The sequence below is a fragment of the Aquarana catesbeiana genome, linkage group LG05, assembly GCF_042186555.1.
Source record: "Aquarana catesbeiana isolate 2022-GZ linkage group LG05, ASM4218655v1, whole genome shotgun sequence".
Classification (NCBI taxonomy): Eukaryota; Metazoa; Chordata; class Amphibia; order Anura; family Ranidae; genus Aquarana; species Aquarana catesbeiana.
The window spans coordinates 561,775,881-561,801,748 of record NC_133328.1 but is presented as its reverse complement, the minus strand read 5'-3'; the positions used below and the strand labels follow the sequence as shown (position 1 = coordinate 561,801,748).

The following is a 25,868-nucleotide window of genomic DNA, read 5'->3' as shown; positions in this document are numbered from 1 at the left end:
ATCTTTTGAGGTGTGCCGCGAAAATTTTTGATGCGCCACAAGAGAAAAAAAATAAAAATTGAGAAACAATGATATATTCTGTATCGATGATCTTCTGAAAGGTTTTTTTTTATATATCTATCTACGAAGGTTGTAAAACATTTCACATAAACCAGTGAAAATGATGTAAAATATGTGTAATGGTGTAAATTATGTTCTCTAGGGCTTAATAGTTTTCATTCAGCAGCTGTACATAACCTGAACAGGATTTCCAAGGAAAGTGGAAAATCTCTTCAATCATTTAGCCACTGCATTATAAGTAACCAATGAGGGCTGCTTTCAGATTTTGGAAGTATTCTTGATATCATTTTACTTGATAACATTTTCTAGACAAAAGTTTCCAGGCCAGTAATATTGCTCAGCTTAGTGTTTGCGCGAAGTGTTACCAAGGAATCCTTTTAAAGGGTTACAAGCACTTCCATCTATTTTTCCTGCTCACCTGCTAAACAGTGGACATTATACTTCAAACAGAATAGAGAGAACACTTTAATAAGAGAGGTGTCCATTTGCTTTCATCAGCCTTCCAGGCACAGCACTAATACAGCGGTGCAAATGCAAAGCGTGCCGTCATAGGAAGATATATCAGGGGATGAGGAGAAGGTCTCAGAAGGCAGAACTAAAAAGAGAACCGAGGAGTGATGTGACACATCTGTTACCAATTCATGTCCAGCAGGTGATAAAGTGAATGAATGAGTTCAGAGAGAAGACATGTAGAGACCACAGACAGAGAGAAGACATGTGGAGAATACAGGTAGATAGAACACAGTTAAGCATTACGTCTTCGCAGAAATGCTGATTGACCTTCCGTGGTCAAACTATAAGTCCCAGGATACCTTAGCAGTCAAAAATGTTCACTGAAACCAAAAGAAACTACAAGCTCATTCTTTAATTTTTTTCTTTCTTCATTTTTAATTAAAGCACATGATGCAACCACTTGGCATAAGAGGTAGACATTGCTAAGTTTAGCAAACATATTATAATGTGAATATGAGGAGTATCTAGTGGCAACCTATTTGGAGGAACGCCAGGAAAGTTGAGTGGTTATCCTAATATGAACCAAAGGCAAAATTTTTCCTAGGTTCTGGTGAGTGCCCATTTCAGAAGGTGGTGGTGGCACATGAAGTGGTTAAAAGTTCTTTTTCTAGAGTACGGATGTGAATTGGAGCACAATATGCACATTGAATTTATATGACAAACGGAAGTGGACTTTGGGGATTACTGTAAAATACCCATGTTCTGGGGTTGTGATATTTTGCACTTGATAATTTGCACTTTATATCGACCTATTGACACATTGCACTTTACAGTTTTTTATTGTTAACCACTTGAGCCCCGGACCATTATGCTGCCTAAGGACCAGAGGTCTTTTTCCAATTTGGCACTGCGTCGCTTTAACTGCTAATTGCGCGGTTATGCAATGCTGTACCCAAACGAAATTTGCGTCCTTTTCTTCCCACAAATAGAGCTTTCTTTTGATGGTATTTGATCACTTCTGCAGTTTTTATTTTTTGCGCTATAAACGGAAAAAGACCGAAAATTTTGAAAAAAAATGATATTTTCTACTTTTTGTTATAAAAAAAATCCAATAAACTCAATTTTAGTCATACATTTAGGCCAAAATGTATTCGGCCACATGTCTTTGGTAAAAAAAATGTCAATAAGCGTATATTTATTGGTTTGCGCAAAAGTTATAGCGTCTACAAACTAGGGTACATTTTCTGGAATTTACACAGCTTTTAGTTTATGACTGCCTATGTCATTTCTTGAGGTGCTAAAATGGCAGGGCAGTACAAAACCCCCCCAAATGACCCCATTTTGGAAAGTAGACACCCCAAGGAAATTGCTGATAGGCATGTTGAACCCATTGAATATTTATTTTTTTTGTCCCAAGTGATTGAATAATGACAAAAAAAAAAAAAAAAAAAAAATATTTACAAAAAGTTGTCACTAAATGATATATTGCTCACACAGGCCATGGGCCTATGTGGAATTGCACCCCAAAATATATTCAGCTACTTCTCCTGAGTACGGGGATACCACATGTGTGGGACTTTTTGGGAGCCTAGCCGCGTATGGGACCCCGAAAACCAATCACCGCCTTCAGGATTTCTAAGGGTGTAACTTTTTGATTTCACTCTTCACTGCCTATCACAGTTTCGGAGGCCATGGAATGCCCAGGTGGCACAACCCCCCCCCCAAATGACCCCATTTTGGAAAGTAGACACCCCAAGCTATTTGCTGAGAGGCATATTGAGTCCATGGAATATTTTATATTTTGACACAAGTTGCGGGAAAGTGACACTTTTTTTTTTTTTTTTTTTTTTTTGCACAAAGTTGTCACTAAATGATATATTGCTCACACAGGCCATGGGCCTATGTGGAATTGCACCCCAAAATACATTTAGCTGCTTCTCCTGAGTATGGGGATACCACATGTGTGGGACTTTTTGGGAGCCTAGCCGCGTACGGGGCCCCGAAAACCAATCACCGCCTTCAGCGTTTTTAAGGGCGTGAATTTTTGATTTTACTCTTCACTGCCTAACACCGTTTCGGAGGCCATGGAATGCCCAGGTGGCACAAACCCCCCCCAAATGACCCCATTTTGGAAAGTAGACACCCCAAGCTATTTGCTGAGAGGCATGGTGAGTATTTTGCAGCTCTCATTTGTTTTTGAAAATGAAGAAAGACAAGAAAAAACTTTTTTTTTTTTCTTTTTTCAAATTTCAAAACTTTGTGACAAAAAGTGAGGTCTGCAAAATACTCACTATACCTCTCAGCAAATAGCTTGGGGTGTCTACTTTCCAAAATGGGGTCATTTGGGGGGGTTTTGTGCCACCTGGGCATTCCATGGCCTCCGAAACTGTGATAGGCAGTGAAGAGTGAAATCAAAAATTCACGCCCCTTAGAAAGCCTGAAGGCGGTGCTTGGTTTTCGGGGTCCCGTACACGGCTAGGCTCCCAAAAAGTCTCACACATATGGTATCCCCGTACTCAGGAGAAGCAGCAGAATGTATTTTGGGGTGTAATTTCACATATTCCCATGGCATGTTTGAGCAATATATCATTTAGTGACAACTTTGTGCAAAAAAAAAAAAAAAAAAAAAAAAATTTGTCTCTTTCCCGCAACTTGTGTCGCAATATAAAATATTCCATGGACTCGACATGCCTCTCAGCAAATAGCTTGGGGTGTCTACTTTCCAAAATGGGGTCATTTGGGGGGGTTTTGAACTGTCCTGGCATTTTATGCACAACATTTAGAAGCTTATGTCACACATCACCCACTCTTCTAACCACTTGAAGACAAAGCCCTTTCTGACACTTATTTTTTACATGAAAAAGTTTTTTTTTTTTTGCAAGAAAATTACTTTGAACCCCCAAACATTATATATTTTTTTAAAGCAAATGCCCTACAGATTAAAATGGTGGGTGTTTCATTTTTTTTTTTCACACAGTATTTGCGCAGCGATTTTTCAAACGCATTTTTTGGGGAAAAAACACACTTTTTTAAATTTTAATGCACTAAAACACACTATATTGCCCAAATGTTTGATGAAATAAAAAAGATGATCTTAGACCGAGTACATGGATACCAAACATGACATGCTTTACAATTGCGCACAAACGTGCAGTGGCAACAAAATAAATACATTTTTAAAAGCCTTTAAAAGCCTTTACAGGTTACCACTTTAGATCTACAGAGGAGGTCTACTGCAAAAATTACTGCCCTCGATCTGACCTTCGCGGCGATACCTCACATGCATGGTGCAATTGCTGTTTACGTTTGACGACAGACCGCCGCTTGCGTTCGCCTTAGCGCAAGAGCAGGGGGCGACAGGGGTGCTTTTTTTTTTTTTTTTTTTTTTCTTTATTATTTTTTTGCTTTTTTATCTTATTTTTAAACTGTTCCTTTCATTTTTTTTTTTTTTAAATCATTTTTATTGTTATCTCGGGGAATGTAAATATCCCCTATGATAGCAATAGGTAGTGACAGGTACTCTTTTTTGAAATAATTGGGGTCTATTAGACCCTAGATCTCTCCTCTGCCCTCAAAGCATCTGACCACACCAAGATCGGTGTGATAAAATGCTTCCCCAATTTCCCAATGGCGCTATTTACATCCGGCGAAATCTAAGTCATAAAATGCTCGTAGCTTCCGGTTTCTTAGGCCATAGAGATGTTTGGAGCCACTCTTGTCTCTGATCAGCTCTATGGTCAGCTGGCTGAATCACCGGCTGCATTCTCAGGTTCCCTGTTGAGACAGGAGAGCCAGAGAAAAACACGGAAGACGGTGGGGGGGGGGGGGCATTCCCTCCCACGGGTTGTAAAGGCAGTCTAGAGGCTAATTAGCCGCTAGGATTGCTTTTACATGAAAGCCGACCGCTGGCTGAAAAGAATGATACCAAGATGATACCTAAACCTGCAGGCATCATTCTGGTATAACCACTCAAAGTTGTGAATGGCGTACCTGAAGACAAAAAAATGGTTAACAATAAAGCACAGTAAACAATAAAGTATAAATAATTACATACCTGAAAAACAAACATGATAAAACATAATAACAATAACAATAACAATAACAATAAAACACTGCAGAATAGAATACAGTAAAAAAAGAGCAGAACAATAGAGAGAGAGAATAGAGAGAGAGAACAATAAAACGACAACTATTTTTTTTTATTTTATATATATATTTTTTTTTTTTACACTTTTTTTGTAACTAACTTTTATAACTGTAACCGGTTCCAGGTTCGGGTCTCTCAAAATGCGATGGCATCTTGGGAGACCCTGTGAAAGTGTGCCTAGTCTGTGCAATGCTGTACCCTACGCTAATACTCAACTAGTGTATGGTAGCGTTCAAAACATTCACCAATGCAAAGACCAGGATTGTCAGGACAGAAGGGACAATAATAGCGGGTGTCACGCCTATATCCGCGTTTGCTGCAGACACAACATCTTTTTGGGGGGGGTTCGTTGGGTAGGGGTACTCGGGAGCACATAAAAATGCCTCTCATGCAGCCGACTGCATTTCGTTGGGGGATGTGAATGGGGGAAGTACGGGCGCTGCAGAAGTGGTGGGTTCCCAATTAGGATTGGCGAATGCAGCAGGAAGGGCACTATGGGCACGACGGGCCTGTGTTTGTCTTTTTGGTGGCAGCGGGACACTACTTGTGCTTGTCACCTCACCAGCTTGAACTGCACTTATGGGACTCGCCACGTCACCAAGTGTTACTGCAGTGCTGGTTTGACTACGACCGGGGTGTACTAGGCCGCTGGTGCTTGCCAGTTCAATAAAAAGCTTCCAAAAAAACTGTTAGCGATCGCAGGGATCAGGCCTGACTCTGCAAACGCTGCAGTTATGCGTTTAGTGTTTTGTAAGTGACAGTGATCGATCGATACTGCACTTGGGTGGGCTGGACTGGGCCGGGCGGAGGGGCAAAACGCAGGTGCTAGCAGGTATCTGGGTTGATCCCGCTAACACTGCGTTTTTGGGAACCCTAAACTGCTGGGGACGCTAGTATAGATCTGATCTGATCGGATCAGATATTGATCCGTTCAGATACTATACCACTAAAGGAGGCGTATGCTGCGTGCGTGGGTGTTAGTGGTACTGGCGCTAACCTGACGCTGCCTGGGGCCGGTGCTTGCTAGTTCACCAAAATGCTACCAAAAAAACTGTTAGCGATCGCAGGGATCAGGCCTGACTCTGCGAACGCTGCAGTTATGCGTTTAGTGCCTTGTAAGTGTCAGTGATCGATCGATACTGCACTTGGGTGGGCTGGGCTGGGCCGGGCGGAGGGGCACAACGCAGGTGCTAGCAGGTATCTGGGCTGATCCCGCTAACACTGCGTTTTTGGGAACCCTAAACTGCTGGGGACGCTAGTATAGATCTGATCGGATCAGATATTGATCCGATCAGATACTATACCACTAAGGGAGGTGTACGGTGCGTGCGTGGGTGTTAGCGGTACTGGCGCTAACCTGACGCTGCCTGGTGCTTGCTTGCCAGTTCACCAAAATGCTACCAAAAAAACTGTTAGCGATCGCAGGGATCAGGCCTGACTCTGTGAACGCTGCAGTTATGCGTTTAGTGTTTTGTAAGTGACAGTGATCGATCGATACTGCACTTGGGTGGGCTGGGCGGAGGGGCAAAACGCAGGTGCTAGCGGGTATCTGGGCTGATCCCGCTAACACTGTGTTTTTGGGAACCCTAAACTGCTGGGGACGCTAGTATAGATCTGATCAGATCAGATATTGATCCGATCAGATACTATACCACTAAGGGAGGCGCATGCTGCGTGCGTGGGTGTTAGCGGTACTGGCGCTAATCTGACGCTGCCTGGGGCGACGCATATCACCGCCGGGCGATCAGGGGGCTAAACCTTTATTAGGTAATAAACGGCGGGTGCCCTGACACTATAAAAAATAAACGAACTAACCTGCGTCACCCGTAACGGTTATACGGTGATCAGTGGTGAAAGGGTTAACTAGGGGGCAATCAAGGGGTTAAAACATTTATTAGGTAGTATATGGGGGTCCCTGTCACTATAAAACGCTGACGGCGAACCTAAATATTTACCTCACTAACTAGCGTCACCAGCGACACTAATACAGCGATCAGAAAAATGATCGCTTAGCAACACTGGTGACAGGGGGTGATCAAGGGGTTAAAACTTTATTAGGGGGGGTTAGGGGGGTACCCTAGACCTAAAGGGGGGTGATACTCACTGTCCCAACACTGTAACTGTCACAAACTGACACTATGCAGTAATCAGAAAAAAAAAAAAAAAAAAACCTGCTGGTGTCAGTTTGTGACAGGGGGGGGGGGGGTGATTGGGGGGGGATCGGGGGGCGATCGGGGGGGGGATCGGGGTGTTTTGTATGCCTGGCATGTTCTACTGTGTGTGTGTGTGTTGTGCACTCACATTGATGTCTTCTCCCCTCGGCGCTGGAACGGAAAATACCGAGCCGAGGAGAGATGACATCATTTCCTTTGCTGCTGTTTAGCATACAGCAGCAAAGGAGTGTTCCCATTGGCCGGCGGCGATCGCGAGGGGGGGGCCACGAACGGATGGCCTCCCCCTCATCTCGGATCGCCGGGGAACAGAACGGGACCGCTTCGGGCACCGGGGGGGGGTCCGATCGGACCCCCCACCCGCGAGAGGCAAATCACGTACATGTACGTGATTTTGCCTGCCCGTGCCGCCTTGCCGACGTAAATCGGCGTTAGGCGGTCCTTAAGTGGTTAAGGTTTGCATACAGGGTATAGACACCGTTTCAGTGGTTATATTGCACTAGCATTTTTCTGGATCAGCGCAGTTACATTTTCAAATATATATTTTTTCCTAATCTATGGTATAGGACTTTTTAACTGCAGCAGATCAAAATTTTATTTTATTATTGCTGATTAATTTTTGCACCAGTGACAAATTTTTTCATATTATAATGTATTCTGTTGAACATGCAGTACATCAGGTTACATGGTGTCTAAAGATTAACCACTTCCCCTACCTGGCACTTTTACCCTCTTCCTGCCCAGGGCAATTTTCAGCTTTCAGCGCAGTCACACTTTTAATGACAATTGCGCAGTCATGCAATGCTGTACCCAAACAACATTTTTATAATTTTTTTGAGACAGGGCTTTCTTTTGGTGGTATTTAATCAACACTGGTTCTTTTTTATTTTTTGCTAAACAAACTAAAAAAGGAGCAACAATTTTATTTAATTTTTTCAAAAAAGTTTTTTGTTTCAGTTCTAAAATTTTGTAAAGAAGTTATTTTTCTCCTTGATAAGGCTGCACTAATATGCAGCACTGATTGACAGTGATGGGGCTGCACTGCTCACCAGGACACTGATGATTAGTGCCCCGATTGTCAGTGCAGATGTCCCCACTAAAATTATTGCTCTCACTCCGATGTGCGCTGTGATGTGCAAAGTGTATCACAATCAACGTTTTCATGCATAGGTGACCCGGATGCGTGCGTTTACGTTCATATCTGTGGGGAACACTACAGGATGTAGTGTACCATAGAAAACCACCCACACTGACTGCATTACAAAAAGAAATTGAAATATCATGCAGAGCAATTCCTGTGGACACTCTAGTCAATGTAGTTCATGCAGTAGTTCACCGAAATCAAAAATCTCTGGATGCTAATGGTGACCACTTTGAATACCTAAAGTGACTGCATCATTCAACTATTATTTACAGCCTTTGATGTTTATATAAATCTAATAACATTTTTATGCTGAAGTGTGTATACATTTTTTTGGGCCCCTTTATATATTGTAAATAAACTTACCTAATAAATTAAAACCTTAAAACCAAAACAAGCAAAAAAAAAATTTAAATAAAAAAAGGAGGAAAAAAATTAACCACTTAACGACCCCCCCCCCCCATAGCAGATTTACTGCTACAGAGCAGCTGCTCTGTGCAGAATCACATACATTCACCTGTGATTCTGCACTTCCGCATTGGGGGTGTGCCGCTTCTGATGTGGTCAGTCACAGCAGATGCCGATCAGCAAGTGCCAGCCAATAGATGTCCCCCGGCACCCACTGATCAGCGAGGAGAGACACAGGAGGGAGCTCTGCCTATGTAAACGACGCAGAGCTCCGTCCTGTCAGCAGGGATGTGGTGGATTTCATTTCCCTGGCAAAGCACAAAGCTACACATGGACACATACACCATACATGTGGTGCAGGACTGAGAAGACTTGCTGTGGGAAGTTAGAACATGTTTGCCTGAAAACAAATAACCATCATGAAATTGTTTGTTGAGGAGATGAATTAAGCAGACAATAAGCAATATACAGTGCATCTGGAAAGTATTCACAGCACTTCACTTTTTCCACATATTGTTATGTTACAGCCTCATTCCAAAATGGATTAAATTCATTATTTTCCTCAAAATTCTACATACAATACCCCATAATGACAATGTGAAAGAGGGTTGTTTAACCACTTCATTACCGGGCCATAGTCAAATGACAGCCACAGATGGGATCTCCCATCCTGGGTGGCCGTCATATGACGTCCTGGGATTCCCGGCCGTCTAGGGGGCGCGCGCCCGCGGCATTGCTCCGGACCCGGTGCGTGTGCGGCCGCCGGGCACCCGCGATTGCCCGTTAACTGAACAGGACCTTGGATCTGTGTGTGTAAACACACAGATCCACGTCCTGTCAGTTGAGAGGAGACCGATCTGTGTTCCCAGTACAGAGGAACACTGATCGGTCTCCTCCCCTTGTGCGTCCCCGCCCCCTACAGTTAGAACCACTCCCCTAGGAAACACATTTAACCCCTTGTGTCCCCCTAGTGGTTAACCCCTTCCCCGCCTGTCACATTTATACAGTAATCAATGCAATTTTATAGCATTGATCGCTGTATAAATGTGAATGGTCCCAAAAATGTGTCAGAAGTGTCCGATGTGTCCACCATAATGTCGCAGTCATGGAAAAAAAAAAAAAAAAAAAATCGCAGATCGCTGCTATTACTAGTAAAACAAATAAATAAATACATTTTTTTTAAAAAATGCCATAAATCTATCCCGTATTTGTAGACGCTATAACTTTTGCACAAACCAATCAATATACGCTTATTGCAATTTTTTTAACCAAACATATGTAGAAGAATACGTATAGGCCAAAACTGAGGAAAAAATTTGTTTTTTTAAAAAAAGAATGGGATATTTCTTATAGTAAAAAGTAAAAGATATTGTGTTTTTTTCAAAATTGTCGCTCTTCTTTTGTTTATAGCGCAAAAAATAAAAACCGCAGAGGTGATCAAATACCACCAAAAGAAAGCTCTATTTGTGGGGAAAAAAGGACGTCAATTTTGTTTGGGTACAGCGCCGCACGACCGCGCAATTGTCGTTTAAAGTGCAACAGGGCTGAAAACTAAAAATTGGTCTGGGAAGGCAGGGGGTGAAAATGCCCTGTATTGAAGCGGTTAAAATAGTTGCAAATGTATTAAATTTTAAAAAATCCCATGTACATAAGTATTCACAGCCTTTGCCATGACACTCAAAATTGAGCTCAGGTGCATCCTGTTTCCACTGATCATCCTTGAGATGTTTCTACAACTTGATTAGAGTCCACCTGTGGTAAGTTCAGTTGATTGGACATGATTTGGAAAGGCACACACCTGTCTATATAAAGGTCCCACAGTTAGCAGTGCATGTCAGAGCATAAACCAAGCCTTGAAGTCCAAGGAATTATCTGTAGACCTCCGAGACAGGATTGTATCGAGGCACAGATCTGGGGAAGGGTGCAGAAACATTTCTGCAGCACTGAAGGTCCCAATGAGCACAGTGGCCTCCATCATCCATAAATAGAAGACATTTGAAGCCACCAGGACTCTTCCTAGAGCAGGGCACCTGGCCAAACTGAGCGATCGGGAGAGAAGGGCCTTAGTCAGGGAGGTGATCAAGAACCTGGTGGTCACTCTGACAGAGCTCCAGCGTTTCTCTGTGGAGAAAGGAGAACCTTCCAGAAGAACAATTATCTCTGCAGCACTTCACCAATCAGTCCTGTATTGTAGAGTGGCCAGATGGAAGCCACTCCTCAGTAAAAGGCACATGACAGCCTGCCTAAGAGTTTGCCAAAAGGCACCCGAAGGACTCTCAGACCATGAGAAACAAAATTCTCTGCTCTGATGAAACAAAGATTGAACTCTTTGGCCTGAATGGCAACCGTCATGTCTGGAGGAAACCAGGCACCGCTCATCACCTGGCCAATACCATCTCTACAGTGATCCATGGTGATGGCAGCATCATGCGGTGGGGATGTTTTTCAGTGGCAGAAACTGGAGACTAGTCAGGATCGAGGGAAAGATTATTGCAGCAATGTACAGAGACATCCTTGATGAAAACCTGCTCCAGAGCACTCAGGACCTCAGATTGGGGCAAAGGTTCATCTTCCAACAGGACAACGACCCTAAGCACAAAGTAGTGGCTACGGGACAATTCTGTGTATGTCCTTTCTGTTTTTTATTTTTAATAAACTTGCAAAGATTTCAAACAAACTTTTTTCACATGGTCATTATGTGGTATTGTTTGTAGAATTTTGATGGAAATAATTAAATTTACCCCAATTTGGAATAAGGCCGTAACATAACACAATGTGGAAAAAGTGAAGCGCTGTGAATACTTTCTGGGTGCACTATAATTGATGAATATAAACATATAGGGAGTGCGAGTGTTTTTTTTTTTTTTAAACCTTACTGCAATCCCTGCATTAACGGTAAAAAGCGTTTTACAACTTCCTGTGCTCCCCTACCTCCCTAAATACTCGATTGATCCAGTCTCTCCCCTCTCCCTCTACACACAGGGACCGAGGCAGCAATGGCAGCCATTGGCTACTGCTGCTGTCAATCACATGTTATGGAGAGGGAGCGGGGCTGAGCCAGGCTGTGTGCATCTACGGACGCACACAGCCTGGCTCGGGATCGAACCTGCACATCTGCCCCTATAACCAAGCAGTTTGCTATGGGGGCAGACGGAGAAGAGGACGGGAGAATAGCACTGGTGGGGGACCCCAGAAGAGGAGGCTCCAGGCCTTTCTGTTCAATAGCACAGAGCAGGCAAGTATACAGGTTTATTTAAAAAAAAAAAAATTAAAGTTACGTACCGGTAACGTCTTTTCCTGTAGTCTTTCAGGACAGCCACAATAGAGAGAGATAGTCTCCTCCCCTTCCTCTGGAAACACTGCGCCAGCCCATAAATTCTCTCCTCCCCTGCCGGACCTCAGTTTTTTGAAGAGCACCTCCGGCCAGCTGGGGAGACACAAGAACACATTAATAACATACCAATCAATATCATTATCATATTGCGTTCCGGTCTTAAATAAGACCCCCCCAAGCTTAGGGTGGGTAACTAGGGCTGTCCTGAAAGACTACAGGAAAAGACGTTACCGGTACGTAACTTTAATTTTCCCTTTTCGTCATTTCAGGACAGCCACAATAGAGAGGATAATCGAGCACTTACCAATTAGGGTGGGACTACAGCTTGCAGAACTTTTCGCCCAAAAGCCTGCTCACCTGCCGCCACCAGGTCCACTCTGTAATGTCTAACGAAAGTGGAGTAGCTGGACCATGTCGCTGCCTTGCATATTTGCTCTGGCGTTGCTCCAGCCTTCTCTGCCTGGGAAGTTGCCACTGCTCTGGTGGAGTGTGCCTTTATGCCTCTAGGGATCTCCTTCCCTGCTAAAGAATATGCCTGCCCAATAGCTAATCTAAGCCATCTGGCAATCGTGCGTCGGGACGCTCTGAGACCCTTTCTGGCCCCAGAAAAAAAATTAAATAGAGACTCAGACTTCCTTATTATTTTAGTCATCTCTAGGTATTGTAGGATACACCTCCTTACATCTAAAAAATGAAATTTTAGTTCCCTTTCACCTGAAGGATTGGGACAAAACAAGGGTAGGACTATTTCCTGGCTTCTGTGAAAGCCTGACGCCACTTTAGGCAAAAAAGCTGGATCAGTCTTAAGGACTATCCTGTCTGGCAAAATAACACAAAAAGGAGGTCTAATTGATAACGCCTCAATTTCGCTGACTCTCCTGGCAGTTGTCACTGCTACCAAAAATACTGTTTTTAGGGTAAGCTCCCTTAACAGGCACTTGTCCAATGGCTCAAAGGGAATACCCGTAAGGCTCTGTAAAACCAGAGATAGATCCCACCCGGGAAAGGGTGAACCTCGGGTAGGTCTCTGTCTTGACAGTGCCCTAAAGAATCTGACCACCCATGGATTGGTAGCCAGAGACTTCTCCAGATAAACACTGAGTGCTGAAACCTGACTTTTAAGGGTGCCTACAGATAAACCCTTGTCCGCTCCACACTGCAGAAACTCCAACACAGCTACGGGACTCTGCACCGAGAAGGAGTGTTCTATGCACCATTTGTTGAAAAGGAGCCAGACCTTTTTGTAAATCTTACGTGTCTCCTGTTTCCTACTGTTGAGGAGGGTGGAGATTAAGCTCACTGAAAATCCCTTAGATTTTAATATACCCTCCTCAGTAGCCAGGCCGCTAATTTCCACTGCTGCACCTGTGGGCAGAGGACTGGACCCTGCGACAGAAGATCCTTTCGAGGTGGAAGGAAAAGGGGCGGCTCCGCTGCTAACTGACTGAGGATTGAAAACCATGCCCTTTTCGGCCAATGTGGAGCTACTAGAATGAGAGAGGTGCTCTCTAGTTGAAACTTCCTCAGAACCGCCGGTAATAGCACCGGAGGAGGGAAGGCGTAGCATGTCCTGAAATGCCAATTCTGAGACAATGCGTCCACCCCCAGTGCTCCTTCCCCTGCATTTAGGGAGAAAAAACAGGGGGTTTTCGCGTTGTCTTTTGAAGCGAAAAGATCCACTTCCGGGGGTCCCCATTTCTCTGATATGAGATTGAAGACTTCCTGGTTGAGGGCCCAATCTCCTTCCTTTAGACTCCTCCGGCTGAGGAAATCTGCGATTATATTTCTCTCCCCTCTCAAAAAAACCGCTGAGAGTGAGAGAGTGTTGGACTCGGCCCAGCTTAGAATATCCTTTGCTAGGGCCAACAGACTTCTGCTCCTGGTGCCTCCCTGCTTGTTTATATAGGCCACGGTGGATGAGTTGTCCGACCGTACCTGTATATGGTGGCCCTGGAGTTCCTTTTTGAAAAATCTGAGGGCTAGGCCTACTGCCCTCAGCTCTTTCCAGTTGGAAGATCTTTGCAGTTCGTCGCCCTTCCATGTGCCCTGCGCTAGAAGGGATCCCAAATGTGCCCCCCAGCCTTTGCCACTTGCATCCGTGGTTACGATCTGCGGGACTGGGATAAGCCACAGACGTCCCTGTGACAAGTTCACTTCCTTCCTCCACCACCAAAGAGATCTCTTTACTTGATGGCGAACCTGTACTAAGGTGTCTAGATCCCTCTGACTGTGGTCCCATACTCTTAGTACATAAGACTGCAGGGGACGAAAATGTAATCCTGCCCACTGCACTGCTGGAAGAGTAGACGTTAGAAGGCCTAACGTTGACATTATGGACCTTTTTTACACCAGATGGTTGCACTGGAGGGAGAAAACTGCTCTGTCCAGCTTTAGAATCTTTTCCCTTGGAAGGAAAACTGTCAAAAGCGTAGTGTCCAGCAGGTATCCCAGGTACACAATGCGCTGTGAGGGAATGAGACTGGACTTTTCTAAGTTCAGCAGCCACCCCAACCCTGTTAGTACCCTCTTTGTTAGATCGAGGTCCTTGATCAACTGTTCTGGGGATACTGCAAATAGGAGCAGGTCGTCCAGATAGGCTATGACTGCCACCCCCTGAAGTCGCAGGAAGGCCAAGGCCTCTGCCAGTACCTTTGTGAATATGCGGGGCGAGGAGGATAGCCCGAAAGGTAGTGCTTGAAACTGTAGATGCAGTATTGTACCTTTCAGGTCTATTGCTAACCGGAGAAACTTTTGGGAGGTTTCTGCGATAGGGACGTGTAAATACGCGTCCCTGCGGTCCAGAGACACCATGTAACAGTTGTGTGGCAGCAGGGCCCTGACCGTAAAAATTGACTCCATGCGGAATCTTCTGTAGCAAATTGACCTGTTTAAGGGTTTTAAATTCAGAATCAATCTGAATTTCCCTGAGGGTTTTTTCACCACAAATACGTGGGAATAGAACCCCTCTCCTTCCTGCCCCTTTGGTACTCTGTGAACTACGTTCTGAATCTCCAGTTCTTTCAGGGCGTCTACCAAAGCTTCGGCCTTTGCTGTGCAGGTGGAAAGCTGCGTAACAAGGAACCTCTGCGGGGGGGGGGGGGCTTTGAGAATTCCAAGAGATACCCCCTTCTTATGACCCCCAGGATAAATCGATTGGGAGAGAGGGTCTCCCACTGTGGAAGGAAGGCCCCCAGTCTTCCTCCCACCGTCCCTAGAGAGTCATTGATCTTTACGGGTTTTCTCAGCAGGGCAAAAAATCGCCCCTCCTCTGCCCTTGCCTCTTTGGCCCCAAGTTTTCTTCCCTTGTTTGGGAGATTCCTTCCCTTTTTTCGGACGAAACCCCTTCCTTGTCTGAGCTGGGGCTTTCCGTTTAAGCGGAAAGGACTTCTTTTTGTCCGCTGTACGGTCTAAGACCGTCTCTAACCCAGGGCCAAAGAGTAGATCACCTGTCAGGGGTATCCCGCACAATTTGACCTTAGAGGCGGTGTCCCCCGGCCAAGTTTTCAGCCAGAGCGCTCTTCTGGCCGACATACGGACTGACTCTGCCGAGGCGTCTGCAATGTATGCGATTCCTCGCAGAATCGTGGGGAACGAAGCTGGGATAGTTTCCTTGGCTGTGCCAGCTTCAATATGCTCCTGAATCTGGAAAAGCCAATGTTCTAAATTGCAGGCTACCACAGTAACAGCCATTTCTGGCTTTAAATTACCCACAGTTGAGTCCCACGTCTTTTTTAGAAGCGAGTCTATCCTCTTGTCCATGACATCCGACAAGGCCCCCATATCCTCAAATGCCAGGTCTGTGTGTCTAGAGACCTGAGAGAAGGCGGCGTCCAATTTGGGATTTTTATTCCAAATGGACGCTGGATCCTCTGAAAATGGGAACCTTCTTTTAAGGGAGCTAGAAAAAAAAGGGTTTCCTCTCAGGATCCTGACACTCCTTTTTAATCGTTTCCACCAGAACTTCATGTACTGGAAAAACTTTTTTTTTTTGATCTCCCAATCCCTTATACATAAGGTCATGGAGAGATAGGGGTTTTTTATCCTCGTGTATACCGAGGGTTGTATATATTGCCCCTAAGAGGTCTTCCACCTCATCCAGGGACAATTTATACCTGGAGATTTTCCTGGACTCCCCGTCCTGGTCTTCCCCTTCTGACTCCTCATGGGAGTCAGACGTGCCACTGTCCGGTTGCCTCAGCTCCACCCCGGAAGGGCCTGACATTTCTTCTGCCATAACTAAATTAGTAGATCTGGCAGGTGCAGAGCCCTGAGCATGAGGCGGGGTTGTATCCTGCTGAATGGGTTTAGAGGGAAGCTGAAACGTCTCAAAAAACGTTTTAAAAGATGAAAAGGTGGATGACAGCTCCTTCACGGAAGCTGCCAAACCAGACTGCTGTTCAGATTCCCTTTCTTTAACCAGGGAGTCTATGCATTCTTTACACAAAACTTTGGTCCATGCTTCCCCTAAACTGTCTCTGCAAGATGCACACTTCCTTTTAGACATGCGTGGACTTTGTTTTTTCTGTAGATTTCTGAAATTACATACAAAAACCACATATTACATTCAGCATATTTAAGTGGAAACAACCCTGGGAGAGTACCAGAACCACTTTAAGGGAACTGCGCACACCCCCCCACCCCCTGACCACCCAGGGGGTCTGCCCCCCCCTCTAAGTAAGGAACCATACATGAGGGGGAACAATCCTTAGATAGAGAGGACCCTTCCCCAGGGAACTCTTACCTTTGGAAGGCTGGAGATAGCGTCCGTATGAGTTGCAGCATCTGCCTCAGACATGACTGCAGGTGGTTGCCTGTGTAGAGTCTCACACTGTCTCCACGTGTAGCGACTCACTCCAGCCTGAGCCCGGCCCCCTATCAGCACCGCGACCCGGAACCGGAAGTCGCGGGTCAAAGGGAAAGCGTCCGCCCCCCCCCCCCCCCCCGCCGGAAATTACGTCACCCGTCGTCCGGCCCGCTGGTTCCAAACTTGCGGCCTGTACAAAGTACAGGGAGAGCGGACTGTCTCCATGCTGCGGCCCTGTGGACGCGATAGGGGTCCCCCACGACCTGATGCTGCGCTCGGCAAGAAAGGGGTGGCTTCAGCTGCGGTATGTACCGCCACTCTTTATCCTGGAAGCCCCTGCTTCCCTAGGGATGTTCTTTTAGAAGGCCACAATCTCCCTGACTGCACCTGGCCTGGTTCCTCTGCACAGTGTCTCCCCACCGGAGGAAACACTAATAACTGAGGTCCGGCAGGGGAGGAGAGAATTTATGGGCTGGCGCAGTGTTTCCAGAGGAAGGGGAGGAGACTATCTCTCTCTATTGTGGCTGTCCTGAAATGACGAAAAGGGAAAAAAGTAAGAAGAAAAAAGGTACTATATAGAAAATACTAGCTCACTATTTAAAAGGAAAAGGTTTGGTAGAATATAGGAGAAGGACATGGTTATATCCTGAGAAGCATTACTTACACTTGGATGTCCTGCCACCTCAATCATCTCAGCAATGGCTTTTTTAACAGACTCGGGGTCTCTGACATCACACTGAAGAGCATGGACCTGCCAGACACCAAAGAGCATTACAAATTCAGCTGCTGACAAAATGCTTCTATTATGCTAAACATTCAGTAAGGACAGTTTCTCATTTTTTGTACAAGTCCCCTGTGCTTTCTTTCTTCAACACTGTTCATTACATCTGTATTAAATAACTTCATAATTCTCAAATTTTATTGGGCAGTTCTAACATTATTTTGGTAGATTTACATGGGAAAAGTCCTAAATGTATAAAGAAAAACATTTAAACAGCTTGAAAGAAATGCTCTTCTATTGCTTGCACAATTGTCTTGCATTTGTAAAAAAATGTATAAAACAGGTAAGTAATGGCAATATTCTATAAAGAGAAGTTCATCCTTGTGAAACAATGAACTGTTCAGGCAAGAGCCCCCTTTTAACAACCATTGCATGGCTTTAAAAACTTAGAGGTTAATAAGTGCCATACAAGTAGGTCCATTGGGGCTTTCTTACAGCCTGGCAGAAGAATTACTAATGGGAGAGATCTGCGTCATGCTGCCTGTGGGTGGCCAGGTACATTGTGCACACTCCCAGCATTATTAAATGAACGTCCTGCCTCTTAAAACCTGCACATGCGCGGTGCTCCCCTTATCACCACAAAGGCTGAGCTCAGCATACTTGAATGTGCATGCTTGGTGTTCACCCAACTTATGGGGCGGCCCAGATCCCAGGCAGGATTCGTTTTTCAGCCAGGCCATGGGCCTACAGGAATAGCACATATATTAAACTCCAAATTTTAAAAGCTACACAGTGTTAAGTACTGGGGCCTCTTGATTGCACAGTGCGTTTGGTGAACTTTGCGTTTTTTATCAACGTTATCTATAGTTTAAAAAAATGGTTTCTAATGCTAAAAGAAAATTGAAATGTGGATGTTTACTGTGTACTATCTGAAAAAAGTAACAAGATGGCTGACATCAACATGGGAAGGTATTAGGTTGTCTGTCTGTACAAGTAGGGAGTAATGCTTAATGTACACGGACGTTTTTACAACCTCTCCTGAACGATTTAACATGACAGATAGTAACCCACATTTAAAACGTTCGTTTTGTCGCGTTTAGCAAAAACATTTTTTTTTTCTTTTTCAAAATAGTCAAAAATGAAAAAATGCCTGTAAACAAAATGCTGCTAAACGTGAGTCGGCGCGTTTAGAAGGGCTTGGCGCTTGAAATGCCTCTAAACTCAGCGTCTGAACTCATTTTTTTGCTTTCCAAAAAAGGCCTTTAAACTCAACTGCCTATAAACGACATTAAACGAACCTGTGTACATGGACACATAAGATAACACTGGATGTGTTCAGGGGCAGCTGAAAAAAGCATCCAACTGCCTCTGAATGTCGGTTTACCAGCAGCAGCGTACATAAGGCCTAAAAGGGCAATAACAGTTTGTATGAACAAGAATAATATCACTGAGTGAAAGGACAATAATGGGGAACGGTCTGTATGAATAGGAAATAATATATCAGGGTCTATCTGTACGAAAAAGAAATAGTATATCACTGACTGAAAAGCCAGTAACAGGGTCTGTCTGTATGAATGGAAAATAATGAATCACTGAGTATAAGGGCAATAAAAGGGAGTAAACATGTCTATGTAAAAAAGGCTGACTGAACATGCAAGAGCAAACAAGAAAAAAAATATAAAACCTATAAACACTGAGCAGATTTAATTTACAGTCAAATTAAAACTACCTTATTTCCAGTTTCTGCTGAGATCTCAGCTGCTGTTTCCTTCAACACATCCAATTTCCTGAAAACAGAATCAAATTTAAAATAAGGTTTTAAAATGGTCTTTCTTGAGGTCTACAGGAACTATACGACCAGTCTGTTGTATATGAAAAAGCAATGACACTGGCTCAAGTGCCAAATCTTACAATCTGCGAGTGTAGAGTGTATGGCTAAGCAATTTAACCCTAAGCATGTAAAATGGCAAAAGACTGGAAGGCTCAGTCTTGAAGGTAATTCAAAATATACTACAAAAAAAAAAAAAAAGTTAATGACGATTTGTAAAGTTTGCACCACTACAGAGTAATGGCCCGTACACACAATACGAAAATCAGACAAAAAATACCGCTTTTGACGCGATCGTACGATAATCGGATCGTTAGTACAGAGCTTTCGAGAGCCGATTACGACAGTTCATCCGATATTATTCGATCGGACAAGCACGAAAATTTTCCTCATACGATACCAGATCGTACAATTTTCGTTTAGTCAGTACGGTTGTCGTGCGAAAATACAATACAAATACATTACAACCCATGACATCACTTCCGATTTTTTTTTCTGTTGTACGAGAATTTGTGACTTTAGTAACCTATTCAATTTCTACTTGTGACCAGTAAGGGAAAAAAGTCGGGCAATCTGTCCTCCGATTTTCGGATTGTGTGTACGGGCCATAAGACTTGCTGTAAGGCACACAGATGCCCCCTGAAAATGACAAGCCTGTCCCTTGTAGAGCTTGGATTTACCACTGTTTCTCATGTGACTCATTTCATTGACAGAAGGCACATATACATGCCGTTCAGTAATCCTTATTCAGGAAAGACACAATGATCGTTTCACAGACAATTCCAACAAATACTGTATAAATATAGCAATGACTACTCTGAGGCGCAGTTCACACTGCTGCGACCTGGGATCCGACTTGTGAGACCCCAAGTCGCATGACATATCAAATTCAATGTTTCCCTATGAGAGCTGTCTGCACTACTTTGGTCCGACTTGGGTGCAATTTGAGCCCTTGTACAGGCTCCTATAAAGCATCCAAATGAGATGGAAGTCGCAGCTTTATTTTTTTATTTTTAAAGCTTAATTAATCACTTCAGCCCTGGAAGATTTGGCTACTCAATGACCAGGCCATTTTTTGCGAATCAAAACTGCATCGCTTTAACGGACAATTGCACGGCCGTGCGACACTGTACCAAAACAAAATTGACGTCCTATTTGTCCTATTTTTCCCACAAATAGAGCTTTCTTTTCTGCGGTTTTTATTTTTTGCGTTATAAAACAAACAAAAAAAAAAAAAAAAACAAAAAAAAAAAGGAAAAAGAAAAAGAAGAGCGACAATTTTGCAAAAAAAAAAAAAAAAAAAAACAACAAACAACAAAACACCACAATATTTTCTAGTTTTTGCTATAATAAAATATCCCCAATTTAAAAAAAAAAAAAAGTTTTCCTCAGTTTAGGCCGATATGTATTCTTCTACATATTTTTGGTAATAAAAAAAAAAAAAAAAAAAAAAAAAAAATCGCAATAAGGGTATATTGATTGGTTTGTGCAAAAGTTATAACGTCTACAAAAAAGGGGATAGATTTATGGCATTATTTTAATTCATTTTTTTTCACTAGTAATGGTGGGGATCTGCGATTTTTATTGGGACTGTGACATTATGGTTGACGCATCGGACACTTGACACATTTTTGAAACAATTGACAATTATACAGCGATCAGTGCTATAAAAATGCATTGATTACTGTGTAAATGTCACCGGCAGGGAAGGGGCTAACACTAGGGGTCGATCAAGGAGTTAACTGTGTTCCCTGTGTGTGTTCTAACTGTGGGGGGAGTGACTATAGGAGATGACAAATCGTGGTTCCTAGCTATTAGGAACTCACGATCTGCCTCTCCTCACAGAACAGGGATTTGTGTGTTCACACACACACACACACACACACACGTCCCTGTTCTGCCTCTCGTGCCCGCCATCACTGACCACATGCATCGGGAAACCCCCGCAATGCATCTGGGGTGTGTGCGCCTGGTATCACACTTAAAGGAGCCGATGTACAGCTACGACGGTTTGCGGCAAGTGGTTGAAACAAGCTTACGTTAGAAGCGGATTGGCTACCATGCACAGCTGCACCAGATTCTGCACTCTCCAGTTTTGGTAAATCAACCCCTATGTGTTTGTTGATAGGTGTGCAAGGCGGGTACGTAATGGGGGGGGGGGAATCACAAGGCTTTGTTTAGCCTTCTCACATCTCTAGAGAAATCTCAGTTCTCAGGTCAACCCACCACCACCAACTCCCACCAGTCATAGCTTTCTAATCTTTCGGTTTCTAAATTATTTCACAGTTTTTGCTGAGTCTGTGTTACCACGTGAACGTTTTCTCCATACTTTGTTTGACAGAACAGGAAAAGGATAGTAAATGTCTACACTTTGTCAACTGAATGAAAAGAAAAAAAAAAAAAAAAAGGAATCCCCCAAAGGGGACATGGACAGCAATAAAATAAAAAAAGGTCTAGAACAGCAAGGCCCCATGCACACTGGTTTCTTGTAAATGCGGTTTATCGCGACAGGAGAAAATCAGCGTTATAAACTCATCTAAGCTGCATTTTTTCAAACCAGATAAGCCACTTCAGCCCTGGAAGGTTTACCCCCCTTCATGACTAGGCCATTTTTTGCAATACAGCACTGCGTTACTTTACCTAACAATTGCGCAATTGTGCAATGCTGTACACAAATGAAACAAATGTCCTTTTTTTCCCCCCACAAATAGAACTTTCTTTTGGTGGTATTTGATCACCTCTGCGGTTTTTATTTTTTTCGCTATAAACAATAAAAGGCTGACAATTTTGAAAACAAAAAACTAATTTTTACTTTTTCTGCTATAAAACATACCCAATAATAAAATAAAAAATAAATTGAATTTCTTCATCAATTTAGGCCAATATGTATTCCGCTACATGTTTTTAGTAAAAAAAATTCCCAATAAGTGTATATTGATTGGTTTGGGCAAAAGTTAAAGCGTCTATAAACTATGGGATATATTTATGGAATTTTTATTTGTTTTAAATTTTTACTAGTAATGGCGGCGATCAGCGATTTTTAGCAGGACTCCGACATTGCGGCGGACAAATTGGACACCAAGTGACACTTTTTGGGGACTAGTGACACCAATACAGTGATCATATCCCTGCTCTCATTTCCTCCAACTTCCTTTTTATGTTATTTTTCAATATTTATGTCTGAAATTCACATTAAAAGACACACTAGCACATGCTATGGGGATTAGGTGATCAGACATAGAAATCTGATCATAATTTTCCGGTGGGTAATGCTGGCACCGGGTCAGTCTGCTCCCTGACAATCCACAGGTCTTTTTTTGTTCTTGTTGTTTAAATGGGTTCCCTCACGCTGTTAAGTGTTCTCCCGTAGGTGATGAATTCTACCTACAGACCGTGAAGGACTATTGTCTAATGTCATGGTTGGATAAGGATAGCACTTTACCTGCTAGATATTACACATTCAGCTCCAAGTCTAGACAGTGCGGTTGTCATGCCTCTGCCAAGGCCTGTACCTCCACCAGTGATGAAGGCAACTTTTCCTTTAAAAGTGTTGGGAGGCAGCATCACATTCTGCTGTACAGGAAAGAAACTGGCTTGAGGGGCGTTCTTGTTATCACTTGATAAAGCTGGTGTTCCACGACTGAAAGCCTGACAACATAAAAAAGACAGAAAGTGGTAACCATAGTGCTCACACAGGATTCCCTCCCGAGTACAAACAAGGGACTGCACATTTCCTCATCATTAATAAGAACATTCCAAAATGATTCTATCCCCAGCTCAAGTGTCACATTTTCATTTTTCTGCAATTCAGAACTACATATATGAAATGGTTTTACCAGCCAAAAGGATTTGCATTTTTTTTTTATCCAGTCCTGAGATTCACACAGCTCTGTCACAATACACATCCCTGTCTGGCAGGACAAGAGACCTATTTTTTTTTCTCTTCTGCAGTTGAAGGATAGGTTCAACGTTTCGGTGGTACGGGCAGACTTACCTGAGAACAGGAAGATTGATGGAATATGAGGACGCACACCGGCACCCTCGCAGCTCATTGACAAATACAAGCCGTCAGCTGCAATGGCTGGCGTTACTTGTAGGCCTTCATTCACAGGGAACTGTATGAATGACACGGCCAAGTGGGCGGAGCCGCGGAGGGCGTGAGGCTGTAGTTGCTGGAACATGTTCCATCCTAAAAACAGGTTCCAAAGCTGAACTTATCCTTTAAGTAACACTTCCAGATCTTGTCCATCCCCTAGCCTGTGACTGGACAGTAAAAGGAAAAGCAGCAGACTGAAGTACTCTTACTTTTCTCCTATCAGCATGCTCCTTGCACTGCAACACAACTTTGCTTTGTGTGCTGCCGTTCCCTTCCCCAGTCTGAGCCAGAGACTTCAAGAGACCAATACCAAGCTAAATAAAAGGCTTTTACACTGCTTGCAATTTTAAAAAATAAATATATAGTTAAAGTGGAATTCCAGCTAAAGCCTAACTAGCCTCAAAAAAATGCTCCCCTCTCCTAACACCGCACCAGTCTGGTCACATGACCTGGCTCCCTTGTGTCTCCCTGCAGGGGAGAGGGAGCGCTGAGACCTGCTGCACCATGCGGTGACGTTATCTCTCCTGCCTTTCACAGCCGTTGTCGGTCTCTGTCTCAATTTCCCAGCAGTACATCTTTTTTTAACATGTTAGGAGTGAGCTTTTTTTTTTTTTTTTTTTTTTTTTTTTAGTCTAGCTAGGCTTTAGCTGGAATTCTACTTTAATTACTTCCCAGATGACATCATATCATGTCATGTGATGACCTTGCGTTGAAAGGGTTATACTGGGATGATGCCTACACCATCCTGGTTTGAACATTTTCAGCCGGCGATTCCCTCTTTATCAAAAGTGATCAGAGAGGCTGAACAGCCACTCAATTACTTCTGCGGGCGGAAGGAGGTCCCCTCCCCTCCCACCACTGCCTTTCCTGGGCTCTGCCGTCCGATCGCGGAGCCCGGGAGCGACACGACCGGTGGCACCACACAGAGAGAGGAACTGACTTTTCTCCCCCTCTGTGACTCCGGAAGTGACAAGGATTTTGTCACTTCCAGTTTCGGCTTTTTGTTTACCTGGCCATTACTGCCCAGGGAAGCAGCAGATCAGTGTCTGATCGGCTGCACTGGAGCCCAAAAGGAGAGATTTGGGGTCTAATAGACCCTTTATCTCTCAAAATAGAGGACCCGTCACAGCCCATGCTTTTACAAGAGATGTTGTTCCTCTCTTTAAAAAAAATAAAGAGACAGCGTAAAAAAAATAAAGAAAAAGTTTTGAATAAAATAAAATATTTTTGGGTCCTGTTGTTTGGCATTGTAATACGGGCATACACAATTGTAAAGCATGACACGTTAGGCATCTATTCACTTAGCAGAACATCATCTTTTATATTTTACAAATAAAAAAAAAAAAAAAAAAAATTAATTAAAGTATATTTTTTACAAACAAAATGGCATTTAAAAAACCGCTGCACAAATACCGTGTGACAAAAAAATTGCAACACCCATCATATTCTCTAGGGTCTCTACTAAAAAAGTGATATATTATATATCATACACGCGCGCACACACACACACACACACACACACACACACACACACAATATGGATATAAAAAGTCTACACACCCCTGTTATACTGTCAGGTTTCTGTGATGTAAAAAAAAAAAGTCAGTACACATCTGCCATCATTTAAAGTGCGTCTGATTAACCCCAAATAAAGTTCAGCTGTTCTAGTAGGTCTTTCCTGACATTTTCTTTGTCGAATCCTACAGCAAAAGCCAGGGAGCTTCCAAAGCATCAGAGGGATCCTATTGTTAAAAGGCATCAGTCAAAAGAAGGGTACAAAAGAATTTCCAAGCATTAGATATACCATGGAACACAGTAAAGACAGTCATCAAGTGGAGAAAATATGCCACAACAGTTACATTACCAAGAACTGGACGTCCCTCTTAAATTGATGAAAACACAAGAGGAAAACTGGTCAGGGAGGCTGCCAAGAGGCCTACAGCAACATTAAAGGAGCAGCAGGAATATCTGGCAAGTACTGGCTGTGTGGTACATGTGACAACTATTTCCTGTATTCTTCATATATCTGGGCTATGGGGTAGAGTGGCAAGACGGAAGACTTTTTTATCACGAAAAACATCCAAGCCTGGCTACATTTTTCAAAAACACATCTGAAGTCTCCCAAAAGCATGTGGGAAAATTTGTTATGGTCTGATGAAACCAAGGTTGAACTTTTTGGCCATAATTCCTAAAGATGTTTGGTGCAAAAACAACACTGCACATCACCAAAAGAACACCATACCTACAATGAAGCATGGTGGTGGAAGCTTAATGCTTTAGGGGTTGTTTTTCTTCAGCTGGAACAGGGGCCTTAGTCAAGGTATAGGGAATTATGAACAGTTCACATACCAGTCAATGTTGGCACAAAACCTTCAGACTTCTGCTGGAAAACTGAACATGAAGAGGAACTTCATCTTTCAGTATGACAACAACCCAAAGCATACATCCAAATCAACAAAGGAATGGCTTCCCCAGAAGAAGATTAAAGTTTTGTAATGGCCCAGCCAGAGCCCAGACCTGAATTCAATTGAAAATCTGTGGAGTGATCTGAAGAGGGCTGTGCACAGGAGATGCCCTCGCAATCTGACAGATTTGGAGTGTTTTTGCAAAGAAGAGTGGGCAAATATTGCCAAGTCAAGATGTGCCATTCTGATAGACTCATACCCAAAAAGACTGAGTGCTGTAATAAAATCCAAAAGGTGCTT

The 25,868-nt window shown here is 43.5% G+C and overlaps 1 protein-coding gene across 1 annotated transcript in view; it reads right to left on the bottom strand.

The window, feature by feature from the left end:
- Positions 1 to 25,868, bottom strand: part of DECR1 (2,4-dienoyl-CoA reductase 1) — a 156,562-nt gene that overhangs the window by 105,866 nt on the left and 24,828 nt on the right. Inside the window, exons 2-4 of the mRNA XM_073631928.1 lie at positions 22,510 to 22,715; positions 18,969 to 19,026; positions 17,183 to 17,269 (exon numbers count right to left, since the gene is read on the bottom strand). Of these exons, the coding sequence (XP_073488029.1) occupies positions 17,183 to 17,269; positions 18,969 to 19,026; positions 22,510 to 22,715 (351 nt within the window). The remainder of the gene's footprint in view (positions 1 to 17,182; positions 17,270 to 18,968; positions 19,027 to 22,509; positions 22,716 to 25,868) is intronic.